This window comes from Mizuhopecten yessoensis, unplaced genomic scaffold (genome assembly GCF_002113885.1).
Source record: "Mizuhopecten yessoensis strain PY_sf001 unplaced genomic scaffold, ASM211388v2 scaffold7473, whole genome shotgun sequence".
Taxonomy (NCBI): domain Eukaryota; kingdom Metazoa; phylum Mollusca; class Bivalvia; order Pectinida; family Pectinidae; genus Mizuhopecten; species Mizuhopecten yessoensis.
This window is the reverse complement of record NW_018407065.1, coordinates 2710498-2725478: the sequence shown is the minus strand read 5'-3', so window position 1 is coordinate 2725478 and position 14981 is coordinate 2710498. Positions and strand designations below refer to the sequence as shown.

General features: G+C 39.4%; 1 protein-coding gene across 5 annotated transcripts in view; it reads right to left on the bottom strand.

Annotated features, from left to right (window-relative positions):
* LOC110453608 (laccase-7-like) overlaps nt 1-14981 on the bottom strand; it is a 45722-nt gene that overhangs the window by 18731 nt on the left and 12010 nt on the right. For 4 of the 5 annotated variants that reach the window (XR_002463298.1, XM_021502621.1, XM_021502623.1 and 1 more), the window contains exons 3-7: nt 9369-9601; nt 7994-8160; nt 7554-7804; nt 6094-6980; nt 5086-5385 (exon numbers count right to left, since the gene is read on the bottom strand). Coding sequence is in view for 4 of the 5 variants with exons in the window: in XM_021502621.1 (XP_021358296.1) it covers nt 5086-5385; nt 6094-6980; nt 7554-7804; nt 7994-8160; nt 9369-9601 (1838 nt within the window). In the remaining variant the exon portion in view is untranslated. The remainder of the gene's footprint in view (nt 1-5085; nt 5386-6093; nt 6981-7553; nt 7805-7993; nt 8161-9368; nt 9602-14981) is intronic. The other variant, XM_021502624.1, reaches the window with a different exon arrangement.

Genomic DNA, 14981 nt, shown 5'->3' with positions numbered 1-14981 from the left:
TTTCCCCCTGGGGAGGGGGTAAACTTTACTATAGTTTATATAGGGAAATCACATTTTGGACCAACATTTGTTTAATTTCCATTGGAAGTAATTCAATTTGGGTTAGCATTATCAGTATTAGGTAGCAGTTTGATAGTATGCACCTATGAGCCCTGACTGACCCTCCGGGGCTGATGGGTGGGGCCAAAAAGGGTCGAATTGACTGAAATTTCAAAAATCTTCTTTTGAAGACCAAGATATGGTAGAATCAAATACTTTTCATAGATGGAAGGGTCTTAAGGTGCTATACCAAAATTGTGAATTTCATGACTCTGGGGTCTCACGTTTACCCTTGGGGAGGGGTTAAACTTTCCTATTTGTTTATATAGGGAAATCACATTTTGGACCAACATTTGTTTATTTTCCATTGGAAGTTATTCAATTTGGGTTAGCATTATCAGTATTGGATAGCAGTTTGATGGTATGCACATGTAAGCCCTGACTGACCCCCCGGGCCTGATGGGTGGGGCCAAAAAGGGTTGAATTGACTGAAATTTCAAAAATCTTCTTCTCAAAGACCCAGATATGGTAGAATCAAACACTCTTCATAGATGGTAGGGTCTTAAGGTTTATAATGGCAAATGATACTTTGAATATTACATGTTAATAACTTGATTGGAATTATAACCTTGAGTTGATAGTTTGATACTATGACAATTTTGAGCCAGCCCTTCCCCCAAGGGCTGTAGGGTGGGGCCCAAAGGACTCAGTGTGCTAAAATTTCTTCATTTTCCTTGTTTTTAACCAGAGGTGCTAGTTTCAAATACTTTTTAGTCTTAAATCTGTATGCTAAATATTGAATTAGGTGGTTTTATTGTTTTTTGTCAGTTTGAATAATATTTCTGTACATGTTAAAAACAAAATCAACTCTCTCTATAAATATATCAGGTGACCGTTATGGCCCATGGGCCTCTTGTTCATATATTTAATTACGCTACTTCTATTGATATGCAGTAGCATTTATTTTGATCTTGAACATCGCTCACTGCAGGGAAATGGTGGCATTTGATTTAAAATATCAAATACTGATGTTGTTAACATGCAGTGATCATTTAAAGAACATTCGACTGGCAAATTTTGAAGTAACTCTATAACGATCTTGTTTATCTGGAAAAAGAAAATCGGCAAAACCCCCAAAGAACGTTAGATATATAATTCATATTTTTTATCGAAAAAATTTCATCAGAAAAGAAAATGTCTGTAGTGATAGCGAGAATATCAGCTAATTGATCTGGTTCATTTGTTAAAGGCTAAATAAGGAATTCCCGTCAACTTCATTCACAAATATAGTAATTTTTACTAGTATACCCTGGATCAACAAACGTATGATAGTGAGTGAAGAGTGATGTCGTCAGTATTCTCCTGTAATGTTGAACGATTTTTTTTTACCTGGAATTAAAAGCAAAACAGCTAGAAAATGCAGATTGACAACAAATCCGTAATTCAACTTCAAACTCGATAAAGCTATGGGAAAATTATTAACACAGGAGTGATTTACAGATAATTCTTGAAAATAGATCAAGTAGATGGAAACCATGTGAATAAGATCATCTTTATGACACCAGAATTACATGAGATCATTAGAAGTTATCTTAACCCGACAGAGAAAGTTACAGTGCTTAAACTCAATACTGATACATAAAGAAAAATATTTTTGAGATCGTTCACAATTACTCTGTTCTCAAAGGATATTTGGCTTAAATATTAGGGTTTCTAAATGAACGTAATTGGCACACTGACTTAGAGCAGGTATTTATTAAGATCAATTGTACGAGAATGCACAAAGACAAAGATAACGGATCCGGAAGTGTGGTTAGTTCAACACATCTATATAAAGTAACACACGAAGCTAGAAAAACAGCATTCAATCTTCAATTTTTAAAGAAACGTAACTTAAAGATTACGAAATTGTTACAATATACCCCTACCTATTTTCTGTTTTACTCGAAATCAACATATATCAAAACATTTATAGAAGTCATTCTTAATCTTAAGATAATGACTTTATAAATAAACAAGAGACCCAGAGGGCATGTATCGCTCACCTGGATATCTAAGCAATCATGGGAAACTATTCTCCAAATGAGATCCAAGGGAATATGCCACACCCCAAGGCCAATCCTTGCAGCATATCTGTATTTGATTTTTTTATGCCCAGCAATTTTATGTATGTTTATGGGGTGGGGATCTCAACCGTTTCCAAGCTGTGACTCAGAAACTAGGTCCCTGGGGTTGTGGCCAGACCCCAGGATCAATTCTAATATCATGACTGAATTTGTCTCTTTTTGCCCAGCATTTGTATATATATTGGGGTGGGGATCTCAACCGTTTCAAAGTTATGACCCAGGGGTTAAGTCTCCAAGGGTGGGGCCAGACCCTAGAGCCATCCTGGAAGCAAATGTGCATTCCTCTCTTTATACTCAGCAATTGTATATATGGTTATATGGGGATCTCAACCATTTCCAAGTAATTATTTTTGTTTGGCCCCACCCCTTAGTCCGGAGGGTTAGCCCCACCATTTGTACAATTTTGAATCCCTGCCTCCCATGAATGCTTTCGACCAAATATGATCAATATCCATGTTACAGTTCTACGGAAGAAGTCGTTTATAGCAAATATAGCCAAATTGCCCCCTTTTTGCCCAGCCCTCAGCCCCCTGGGGGGTCAGCCCCACCATTTGTACAATTTTGAATCCCCACCACCTAGGGATACCTCCAGTCAAATATGGTTGATATCTATCTCTTAGTTCCAGAGAAGAAGTCGCTTAAAGCAATATTGCTAAATAACCCTTTTTGGCCCCGCCCCGCAACCCCCACGGGGGTCAGCCACACCATTTGTACAATTTTGAATCCCTGCTTCCCATGAATGCTTTTGATTAAATATGATTGATATCCAGTGCATAGTTCTACAGAAGTCGTTTGTAGCAATATAGCCAAAATGCCCCCTTTTTGTCCCGCCCCTCAGCCCTCTGGGGGGTTAGCCCCACCATTTGTACAATTTTGAATCCACACCACATAGGGATGCTTCCAGTCAAATTAAGTTAAATTCCAATCAGTGGTTAAGAAGAAAAAGTCGTTTAAAGAAATTGTTGACGGACGGACGACGGACGACGGACGGACGGACAACGGACGCCACGGTATGGCATAAGCTCACATTGGTCCTTCGGACCCGGTGAGCTAACAAGTGATGACAAAGGAAATTACCTTTATAACTTACAACTCAGTAGAGGAATTTATTTAGCACTAATGCCAAGCATGGACCTACACAACAAAACACAAAGGATAGGACTACTACAGAGAAATTTCAAACAGGTGAAGCCGAAAAGGAAGAATACATGGAAACCATTGATTTGAACGGGCTCAGGATTTTTATTTAAGCTTTACGTTTTTGTCACTTTGTGTGTCTTTCTGCATCGAGAAACAAAATTTTAAAAAGGTGCTTCCTTGCTCCTCATATCTAGTGAGTGATAATTTTGTCGACAGAATCTAGGGTCTACTTTCTCGACGAGGTGTGCAAGTCTACTGGGATATTGGTACACAGGAACAACATCTAAGGCCTATATATCAAAGCAAAATACGGATATTGATGAATAAGAAATACGTAGCAACAATACATCATTGATAAGATAGTAAAATTATCAAGGAATTGAGACACCCAACATACTTCTACATTTGATATAGCTGAATATACATTAGCTTCAGAAACGGAGGGTCAACTACACTTTTATTGTCGCAAGCCTATATGATAAAACGAAGAACGTAAGAGTTTTAAACAAGAGGCCCAATGGGCCTGCATCGTTCACCTGGTATAAATCTCACACTTGTAACCTTAAAGTGATCTAAAATAAAGCTACAGGCAGAATATCAGAATTAATGAATAAAATTCATTCAAAAGAACCTGTTTTTTTTTTTAAAAACATTTCACCCCTGTTATTGAAAGTCGAACAAGGTAATTATGTTGAACAGATTTTATAGCATTTCATCTCAGGATGCAACTTGCAAAATATCAACATTCCGGGACCCATGGTTATTCAGAAGAGGTCGTTTAAAGATTTTAAACAAATTTGACCCCTGTGACCTTGAATATAAGTCAGTCATTCAGTTCAACAAACATGGTAGCCCTTCATCCTAGTATGCTACTGACTAAATATCAACATCCTGGACCTTTTAGTTATTCAGAAGAAGTTGTTTAAAGGTATTTTTTAACAATTGACCCATGTGACCTTGAATATGGGTGAAGGTCATTCATTTGAACAAACTTGGTAGCCCTTCATCTCAGCATGCTACTGACCAAATATCATCGCCCTGTGCATTTTGGTTATTCAGAAGAAGTTGTTTAATGTTTTTCACATATTTGACCCCTGTGACCTTGAATATAAGTGAAGGTCATGCATGTGAACAAACTTGGTAGCCCTTCATCTAAGCATGCTACTGTCCAAGTATCATCACCCTGTGCATTTTGGTTATTCAGAAGAAGTTGTTTAATGTTTTTCACATATTTCACTTCGTGCCAAGTGAGCTAAAAATAGAAAACATCTTAAAAGTGCTCAGAATCCCCTACGGAGAAAACAACACAAACAACCAATGTCTCTTTTTGTGCTGTGTATGCGGATCTGATACCGACTTTATAGTGCTTCCTCACTGGAATATCATGCTGAAGGCACCGAGCACGGCATTTCGCCCGGTCACTTTATACCGGCAACGGATGAACCTGTTGTTATGACAGTTAAATCCCTTACACATAAAAGAAGCATCTGTGGCGGCTACAAACACCAATACAACAGGAATACAATGTTATAACCGCAGTAGTGAAATAAGAAGGGTGACGTTTATACCACAATAATACAATAATAAAACAAGCAAACAAGAGACCTGTCTCGAACTATACATGTAACAAAAATATATGTACTTTGCGAAATAATAAAATGTCAAGAAACCTGAACAGAAAACGATCAATGTGAAGTATGTTAGTAAGTGGTGTTAAGGTAGGATTGCAAATCTCACAAAATAATGACGATAGGTTGAAAACCTATTTGTATAGGCTTACCGAGGCACGATGATACTGAGACAGAGGCGGCGACGGAGGGTTGATGTATGTGATACCGTTGATCTGGGGAGTGAAAAGGTGATGGGCATGGTGTCCACCAACTGCCCCCATCTGGGACGACAGAGAGTAGTATTCCGGATCGTGGAAGCGGTAGTTTTCCACCATGTTGAAGTCCATTGCCAGATAGAACTGTCTATCCGGGATCGGCTTCAGCGAGATGTCGTTGGGTTCAGTGGACAACAGATCGGCCACCGTGATCATCGCGTCACCATTCATCTCCTCGTTAAACGGATTCAGCTTCTGTAGGGACATATATCAATTGTAATTATTTACGTTACCACGTTTTAGTCTCTAAATAAAACAACTGAAAATGTCACACCAAGAACTTTTACACATGGATGTTTTCCAATCCGTCAACCAACACAGTCATCTAATAAGGAAAGATATCTCCAACAGAGAGGACTTGTTAATGGCCCTATTCTCAACTCAGAGAGAAGGAATTAAGTCAAGCAGGTCAAGTTTTACAATCCAAAAATATTCCGAATGTTCGGGTTCCTTCCGACAATGCTGTTAGAGTATTCGGTGAGAAATCTTGTCGTGACGACAAATTCAACCTCTAGAACATTTCGAATGGTTTCGTCTGATGGAACGGGACGATACACAACATAACACCTTTCCAATTAAACACGGCTATTCAACCATTTTGGTGAAATTGAAAGAAACCAACCAGAAACATAAAATTGATGACTTAGCTGATGCAGGTCTACAACATAGTTCCGTTCACAGATATGTCCAAAATGCGCTAAATTTTGTATGAAAGGGGGTCCAGCAATAAACCGTACGTACAGGTATATTCGCGATTTCTTAGCAAGTTTAAACTGCAAATTCGAAAATTAATACAGAAAACGTTTGAAAAATAGCCAAAGTAAATGCATTATTTACTTATTTTATCTTATTCAACTTGTATCCGCTATGAAAACTACAGAAGAAAATGCACGAACTACTTACCATGCCCCGCCGATTTCCGCTTTCATAGTCGGTACAACCAGAGGGGAGTGTGTCTGGTGCGCCTAAATACCGCAGTATGGCGGTCTGAGAAGCGGACTTCATTTCCGGCCCGCAGTCAGCCAGGCCCCGCGTCCTAATCCAATAGTTTCCCACAGGATTAATGGCTTCAATAATCACATCATAACGTTCACCGGCAAATAGGTTTAATGACTCTACTTTCACAGGTTTAAATGGAGATCCGTCTGAACTTATCACAAGCAACGTATGGTTATCAATAGAAAAATGAATGGGACAATTGTTGACTCCGTTGCTAATCAAACGGAAACGAGAACGGAACCCTGGTGTAATAAGAAAGACAGCATTGGGTGTGTGCACCTCTTGATCCTTCTGGTGTCCAGTATCATTACCACAACCCGGTTTCTCACTGCTCCTCCTTGACCGGTGGTGGTTATGGCCTTCGGTCGTACTATCCGATGACCTTATACCATCAGTATGCAAATGTTCACGCGCACTTTCTGAATGGCCTTCTGGCGTTGTTGCTGCATGTGATCCCATTGGCTGGCCCATGTCCACATGTGCATCATGTGCTGTCATACTTGGATGGTCACCGTGAGACATTGGCGATTCAGTGGGCATCATGGTTGGAGTAGGACCACGTGACAGATGATTAGAGTTTTGGTCATGTGACCCGTCGCTATGCGTCATACCGTTATGACCGGAAATGATGGAACTTTCGCTATGTGCAGTCGGTTGACCATGAGTCATTGATCCAGTCGGGTGCATCTCATGGCCGTCATGCCCCTTGCTGGCCCCCATATGGCCCCCGTGTCCATGTGAATGTTCGCTATGAGATGGTGACTCGCTGAACACGTGCTTGGACCCGTGCCCTAGAAACAGAGATGTGAACTAAATCAGCTAAAGAGTACATGGGTTTATTAAAGCGGATAAAGCAATTTATTACTTTTACCAGACATAAAGATGATGACTTAACATAAAACTCTTAGTTTAGGTAAAATTGCAAATGTAGTGACCCACTGACCAGTGCCAGTAACTCACAGACCAGCACATATACCGCACTGACCTGTGCAGTTACCTACTAGCAGTACATATACACGTGACCTACTGACCAGTACACAAAACACACTGACCTGTGTATGCGACCTATTAGCAGTACACGTATACGTAACCTACTGGCCGGTAGACAAAACACACTGACCTGTGTATGCGACCTACTAGCAGTACTGGTATACGCGACCTACTGGCCGGTAAACAAAACACACTGACCTGTGCACATGATCTACTAGCATTCCGTGTACACGTGACCCACTGACCAGTAAACATAACCCGGTCACTGATCATTGTAATTAACTCACTAACCAGTACGTGGAATCTCACTGACAAGTAAACATAACCCATTGGCCATTACCCGTCACCTATTGACCAGCATTTGATCAACTGACCGTTAATGAGGATGGAGTCCGGAGAGTGTTCAGTCATGGCATGGTGATGCCCGGCGTATCGGGTGGCGCTCATTTCCGACAACCAATCATTTATCAATACCGTGTGGTCGGGGAGGTCAAAGTCATACTCAAGTCCATGTACGTCACGTGATCTCGGCTGGCGAATCACAAGAGCTCCAAACAGACCGTCTGCTCGCTGTAGACCAGCGTGCGCATGCCAGTAGTGAGTGCCGGGAAGCTCTGCCAAGAAACTAATAATATATTGCCTCTTAGAATATAACGTATCTGCATTAAATGATACAGTATAAGATATATTGATTAAGTATTTATACATTGAAACGATACACAGAGATTTGTGAAATGTGGCATGTGTCATCCTCAACGAAATTCCAAGAGATGTAAAACAAGGCAACAAATGATCAAAGAGCGGAAATACATACTTATACTGGAACGTGGAGTGCGCATGGATCGGGCACTGCGTCAGCATGGCAACGCCGTCCATATAAGGAGTTCCGTGCTGAAGTACCCCGTGCCAATGAATGGTGGTCCCCTCAGATCCTTCTAACTTGTTCTTAACATTCACTTTGATCGCATCTCCGACACAAACCTACAATACGATAGAGCATAAATACCACATCCATGTAATTGGTAAGTCAAACAAGAGCAAAGACGTGGTCGAACGCGATGGATAGCAAGATGGATAGCAAGATATCACACAATGACTGCGTTTAAGTTGCACGTTGAACATCGAACGCGTTAAACAAATGGTTTACTTTTGGTCCGGAATAGTTGCAACATCGAAGATTATTTTAAATGTACATAACACCACGTGATGTTTTTGATATATGACGTTGCTCATTTTGACACGACTACTGGAGATACAACGAGGACTTCGCCTGAATCATAATTGCAACTTTTGAAGAAATATGACGTTTGATATTATTAGGCAAAGTAATAATTTCTAATCGTTGTTCAAAAACCTTCCTTAGCACTCTTAAACCTACGTCTACTTTATAATTAAGGACACCTGTCACAATGCACAGCCCTTTTCCCTATATATATATATATAAAGTAACCACCCTTGACATCCGTTTGTACATAACTGTGTGGCAGACTTAAATTATACATAGGATTACGGTCGCCTGCTAGCTTCACGCCAAAAGAGTGCCCGAGTGTCCGTAAGATCGCGGGTTCGATCCCCGTTGGAATCAAAATGTTCTTTTCTCTTTCCTGTTACAAATGGTGTCCGTGGCCCTCCCTGTGGTGACAGGGAGTTAGAACCTGGGTTGTGGTGTTCGATGGCGAACACATTAAAGAAGCGGGAGTGGTGTAGCAGATTTCAATTACTTCGCGCTAGAGAGAATTTCCCTTTAGCTCAGTGGCAGAACGTCCGACTAGGAAGTCCGGGGTCGCAGGTTCGATCCTCGGCGGACGCAGACTATTCTCTTTCCTGTTACCAATGTAACACGTTCGGGCCTGTACACTTCCGTTGACGACGTAGCTCAATTGGGTTAAAGCGATACGATTACAATCTGGAGTCAATGTTTCGAATACCGGCATATCTTCGCTGATTTTGTTTTGCATTCAGAACACTCCGATTGATTATATTTTGTTTATTTCATCTTTATTGTTTTTCATAAAAATCCCAGAGGGTATGGTTTTGTTTCAGAAAGGACCTATCCAGGCTTTAGTAATGCTGGTAAAAACAGTTTCCAATATTTAGTTAGAGTTTTGGCAGTGGGACGGAGACCCCTAACCTAAATATCTCAGTCCCGCTATTGGTATCGAACGGTCTTAAAAGAAAGTCGTACTCACATGTATTCCCGGACCTGGAATCATTCTGTTAACTGTCAGTATACCACGTGACCTTCCATCTGCGGGCACGCAATGTGGGCGGGTGCAGTCTGTCTGGTTGTACGGGCAGCCGTAGCAGGCCCGCGTCAGGGTGTAGTAGTACTCGATGATGAAGTCGTACTCGCACACCAGTGAGGGGGCGCCCTCCACACACTCTCGTGAGCAGGGATGGTTGTGGTAATCTGGCGGGAAATCAGAATACGGTATCGCAAAGATGTTTATTTTCAATGTGTGATGTTGGTGTCGTGCGACATTTATGTAGATTATTAGAAAATCAAGAGAAATGTTTGAACACATAAATATCAGTATTTACAGGTAAATTTCCAAAAGCATTAAGTGGTACCCGGCAGTGCTGCTTGATACGTTTTCAATGAAATTGATTGTCTCTCTAGATTTTCTATTATCCACCAGACTGCGCTTTGAACTAGCGGAGAGAAATAGTACTTTAGACAGATCCCTGCGATATTTTAAGTCACAAAGAAATACTTAGTGCCGATTGGAACTGCGGTACAACAGTACATATAGGACAAAGGAAACAAGAATCAAAGTTAGATTTCAAGAAAATTATTTGATCTAGACTGGCTACCAGCCCCTTATTTTTTATCAAGAATTTCCCGGCTGCATTTTACTACTAGCTTATATCCCCCTAGTTTTAAAATCAGACATCCAAGTGATCAAAATAATTCTATATTCTAGAGGCAAGGGCCAGTCTACATTTGATCATCAATGATATGGTTCAGCTTACATTGAGTTTGTTTTTGTCATTGTACATAATTAAAATGATCGTGTCAAAAGTAAACAAACTGAGCATACCTCATTGAAAGCATCAAAACATAAAACCTGACAATGGCTTCACGAACGGTATACACACGTGACGTCAGTGAAGTGCAACACAGTAGCGACTATGTCCCTTATGTTTGAAATAACACCTACGTTTAAGGCAATCAACGGTAACCAAATGCCCTATTCAGAGCATTTACATTCTCGTACGTTCTGAGTGTTTGTGATGCGTCTCTGAATCTGCCCTGTTCAAGTTGGCATTGTCTGTAGTCATACCTGACGTCAGACTACCAAAAACAAGTCTCAATGAACACAAAGACTTTCTTTTAAAAGATATGGTTTTTAACTTAATTTTCATTTTAACAAATAATTTCAGCTAAGGATATGCAAAATCGGACTTCAATATGTTTGTGCGTGTGATTTCATAGTTATATTCAGCAGGTGCGCTACAGAATTTTTCTTGCATCAAAAACTTCCAAATTGTCTTAATACCAGCACCATAAAGAACAACCAAAATACGAGTAGCAGAAATGATTACAAAATATTTGGAAAAACTGGTCCCTGCCGATATGTAGCTGTCGAAAACCCCCATTTAGTAACCTGTCACACTAACTATGGGGTTAGGTTCTTTACGATTTTGTTTGTGTGCAGCGACTGTAGTTTGTACGTTGAGGCAAGGAAAATTCCCAAGACACCTACGGTCTTAGTAAGCCAGGATGGGACTTTGAAGCTAAAATGCTTTATATATATATTGTATTGTTTGCAGGTTAGCTAACTATTTTTAATCATAACAACGTACAACAACAAATAAATAAGTAAATAAAAACATAAAAATGAGGAAACGTTTGAAAATACCGAAAACCAGCGGAATCCTCTCATCTTTAAAAAATCCTAATACAGAAAATCGACAGTGTGGCTAGATAAGAAAAGGCGTTTAATATGCAGTGCTCCGCACTGCCGTTTATATTACAGGGACACCTGGAATCACAATGTAGGCACTGCAGATTTTGAGAACCTTATTTCTCCAGGAGGCCGTAAACACGTCCAAGTTTTACGCCCTCTTTACATTCAATAAGGAAATGCTCCACCCATGTGGACTCGTTAAAAACAGATTAAGCAGTCGACAATAAGCGGTAACACAGACACTAGGGAGGTCACCGTGACGCCCAACCGTAGCCAATGTGGTGTCTCGCAGACACTCTACCAGGAATCGTACAGCGAACGTATGTTGTTAACGTACATAGAAAACAAAGCATCGCAGACGAAGAATATCACATCGCGTTCACAACAGACTATTAAAAATGTATCTACATTTGCATGCATCTTATCAACGATATCTAGTTCACTCTGGCAACTTAATTCTCTGGTAATGAGTAATGTTTGATCTGTTCATGAAAAATTCATAACACGCTTTTTGGTATTGAAATATTGTTTTTACTTTCTTACCAAAAACGTAGTATATTTAAAATGTACAATGCTTGGGCTAGCTTCGGTTTCGATCCCAAATTACACATCCTAGTGTAGAATTGCTTAACCTTTTATACCATTCACTCTATTGTTCTTTCTTTTGCCAAAGAAAGTCGGCGTCACATAGTTTATGGAGACAGATATTAACAGCCAAGCGAACCAGGACATTTAACATGTCGCTGTCATGTTTTTTTATGTACAGTAACATTGAAAACAAACCTAAAAACAACTCGTTAATCTAATTAAACGTTACTCGTTCCAAAACAGCTACAACTAAACGAAAAAAATACGAAATTGGATTCTGTAAGTAATTCACGTTATCCCACTTCATCCAAAGAGGTGACTAATGTCCCTAAACGCAGAATCGCGGGCTTTTCTTTTATCTCTCCTGCTTAGCGGAAATTAAAGAAACCTAAATTGATCTACTGCCCTATTAGGATCTATATTTTTTTCTTTTCTGACTTTCTGATTTTCTGTTTTAGGTGTTCCTTCCTTGGCACCCGTTTTTACGTGTCCTTAGCTTTCGCGAGGACGTTAACTCCGAAACAAACAAACTCGTTATCCTACTTTTTCTTTTTACAAGAAATTCCGTCCATACACTGAAGCTTTCAAGGCCACTTCACGTGAACTTTGAGTAATTTACGTGGTACGTTTATAGTCGCACTACTAATCACGCGAATACTGTCTGTGTTATATATGGCGACTACCTCACACTACAGAATATCCATATATATTACATAAAAAGAATCCATATATAGTACATACAAATAATATCCATATATAGTACATATAAAGAATATCCATATATTGTACATATAAAGAGTATCCATATATTGTACATATAAAGAGTATCCATATATAGTACATACAAAGAATATCCATATATTGTACATATAAAGAGTATCCATATATTGTACATATAAAGAGTATCCATATATTGTACATACAAATAATATCCATATATTGTACATTTAAAGAATATCCATATATTGTACATATAAAGAGTACAAGCCGAGTAGTGCAATATTTAATACATGTGTCGTATAGTCGTCCTTAGGGTCAACTCGACACGGGATCCTGACCATGAACTAACATAATTATTTATAGCTTGCTGTTAAGTGATTATTTCCAAAAACATTTATATCATTATGTTAGCTATTGTTTACCTTGTTTTGACTTTTTAGTTTTGATAATTCTGCAGATTTCTTAATGTTACCTGTTGTAGCAAGAAGCAGTAGTTAAGATGTCGAGAAAAAACGGTAAATACATGATGATTTATTAAGAAGACCACTTTTAAAAAATGACATTTCCGCTGTTTGAGTGAGTTTAGGTGTCAAGAGCTGTCTACAAGGTGAGACGCCTAGGACACAAGTACACACAGGAACTGCTCAGGTTTACTGGTATGTTAGCTTGACTACCATACAGGGTCTTTTATTTTGTTTTAAACATATTTTATTGCCTTTTTTACATAGCAATGGAAAAAAGGCAATAAAATATGTTTAAAACAAAATACAGGGTCTTGAAATATCGGTCACACAAGTCCTAAAACGGAAGATTAGTACTGTGGTATAGGGATCGGAGCTTCTGAACGCTGGCTTTACACACAAAGCGACATTCTGTGAGCGTACATATAAGCTAAGCACAGACATATACTGAGCATATACACTTAGCACAGTGATACATTTATCAGATCTACCTTAGCACGCCGATTTAAAGGGCGTTTAAGATCAAGCTTAGCACATCGACAGACTGGACGTGAAAGATCCGACCCCGCATATCAATGCATGGGAACCAATTTACAAGAAAAGAAATCTTATATTTTCGAAGATTGTCCCACACAACTGAAACATATAAGATCTGACGGAATTATCAGTCGTCATTGGACAATCACCTATCGATGATGACAATAAAGTACATCGATATCGGTACAATATCGATTCCTTTATATCGCGCGTAACGTCATGCTACCACGATTGGTACGCTTTCCAAATTGGTACAAGGGTCAAAAATGGCTCAAATAGTTCTTTCAAATGACATTTGTTGATTTTCCTCTGATGGTATACCAAAAAGATATGTTTATCAGCATTTTCACCAAATAGTTTTGTTCACAGCAACAGTTTAACAGAACGACGCACGTCGACGAAATGTTTGAGGATTTTAAGGGGTTAATTATAAGCATGTTTAAATGTTGATTTCTGGTCCTTATGACAGGATAATATAACAAGAGGCCCATGGGCCTTAACGGTCACCTGATATATTTATACAGAGAGTTGATTTTGTTTTTAACATGTACAGAAATATTATTCAAACTGACAAAAAACAATAAAACCACCTAATTCAATATCTAGCATACAGATTTAAGACTAAAAAGTATTTGAAACTAGCACCTCTGATTAAAAACAAGGAAAATGAAGAAATTTTAGCACACTGAGTCCTTTGGGCCCCACCCTACAGCCCTTGGGGGAAGGGCTGGCTCAAAATTGTCATAGTATCAAACTATCAACTCAAGGTTATAATTCCAATCAAGTTATTAACATGTAATATTCAAAGAATCATTTGCCATTATAAACCATAATAAATTTTGCCGCCAAAATGTGATTTCCCTATATAAACTATAGTAAAGTTTACCCCCTCCCCAGGGGGAAACGTGAGACCCCAGGGTCATGAAATTCACAATTTTGGTAAAGCACCTTAAGACCCTTCCATCTATGAAGAGTATTTGATTCTACCATATCTGGGTCTTGAGAAGAAGATTTTTGAAATTTTAGTCAATTCAACCCTTTTTGGCCCCGCCCCTCAGGCCCCTGGGGGATTGGGACTAAACCGGCCACTATTTTTGTTGACCTTTGTCCATGGAAGGTCCCTGCACAATTTCATTGAAATTGGTTGAGGGGTTTTGGGGAAGAAGATTTTTGAAATTTTAGTCAATTTGACTCTTTTTGGCCCCGCCCCTCAGGCCCCTGGGGGCTTAGGACTAAACCGGCAACTAAATTTGTTGACCTTTGTCCATGGAATGTCCCTGCAAAATTTCATTGAAATTAGTTCAGGGGTTTTGGAGAAGAAGTCAAAAATGTAAATTGTTTACGGACGCACGACGTACGACGGACGACGACGGACAACGACGGACAAAAGGCGATCGCAATAGGTCACTTGAGACTTTGTCTCAGGTGACCTCAAAATGTATATTTACAATTGTAGTTCAGTGTGGTATTTGCAAAAACAATACATTTTGTTGCAATCGGCACATCAACTAGCATAAATAAAAACAAGTATCATAGCCTGTGATATGGTGTACCAATTTGGGTTCTAATCATGGCCGGGGGGGGG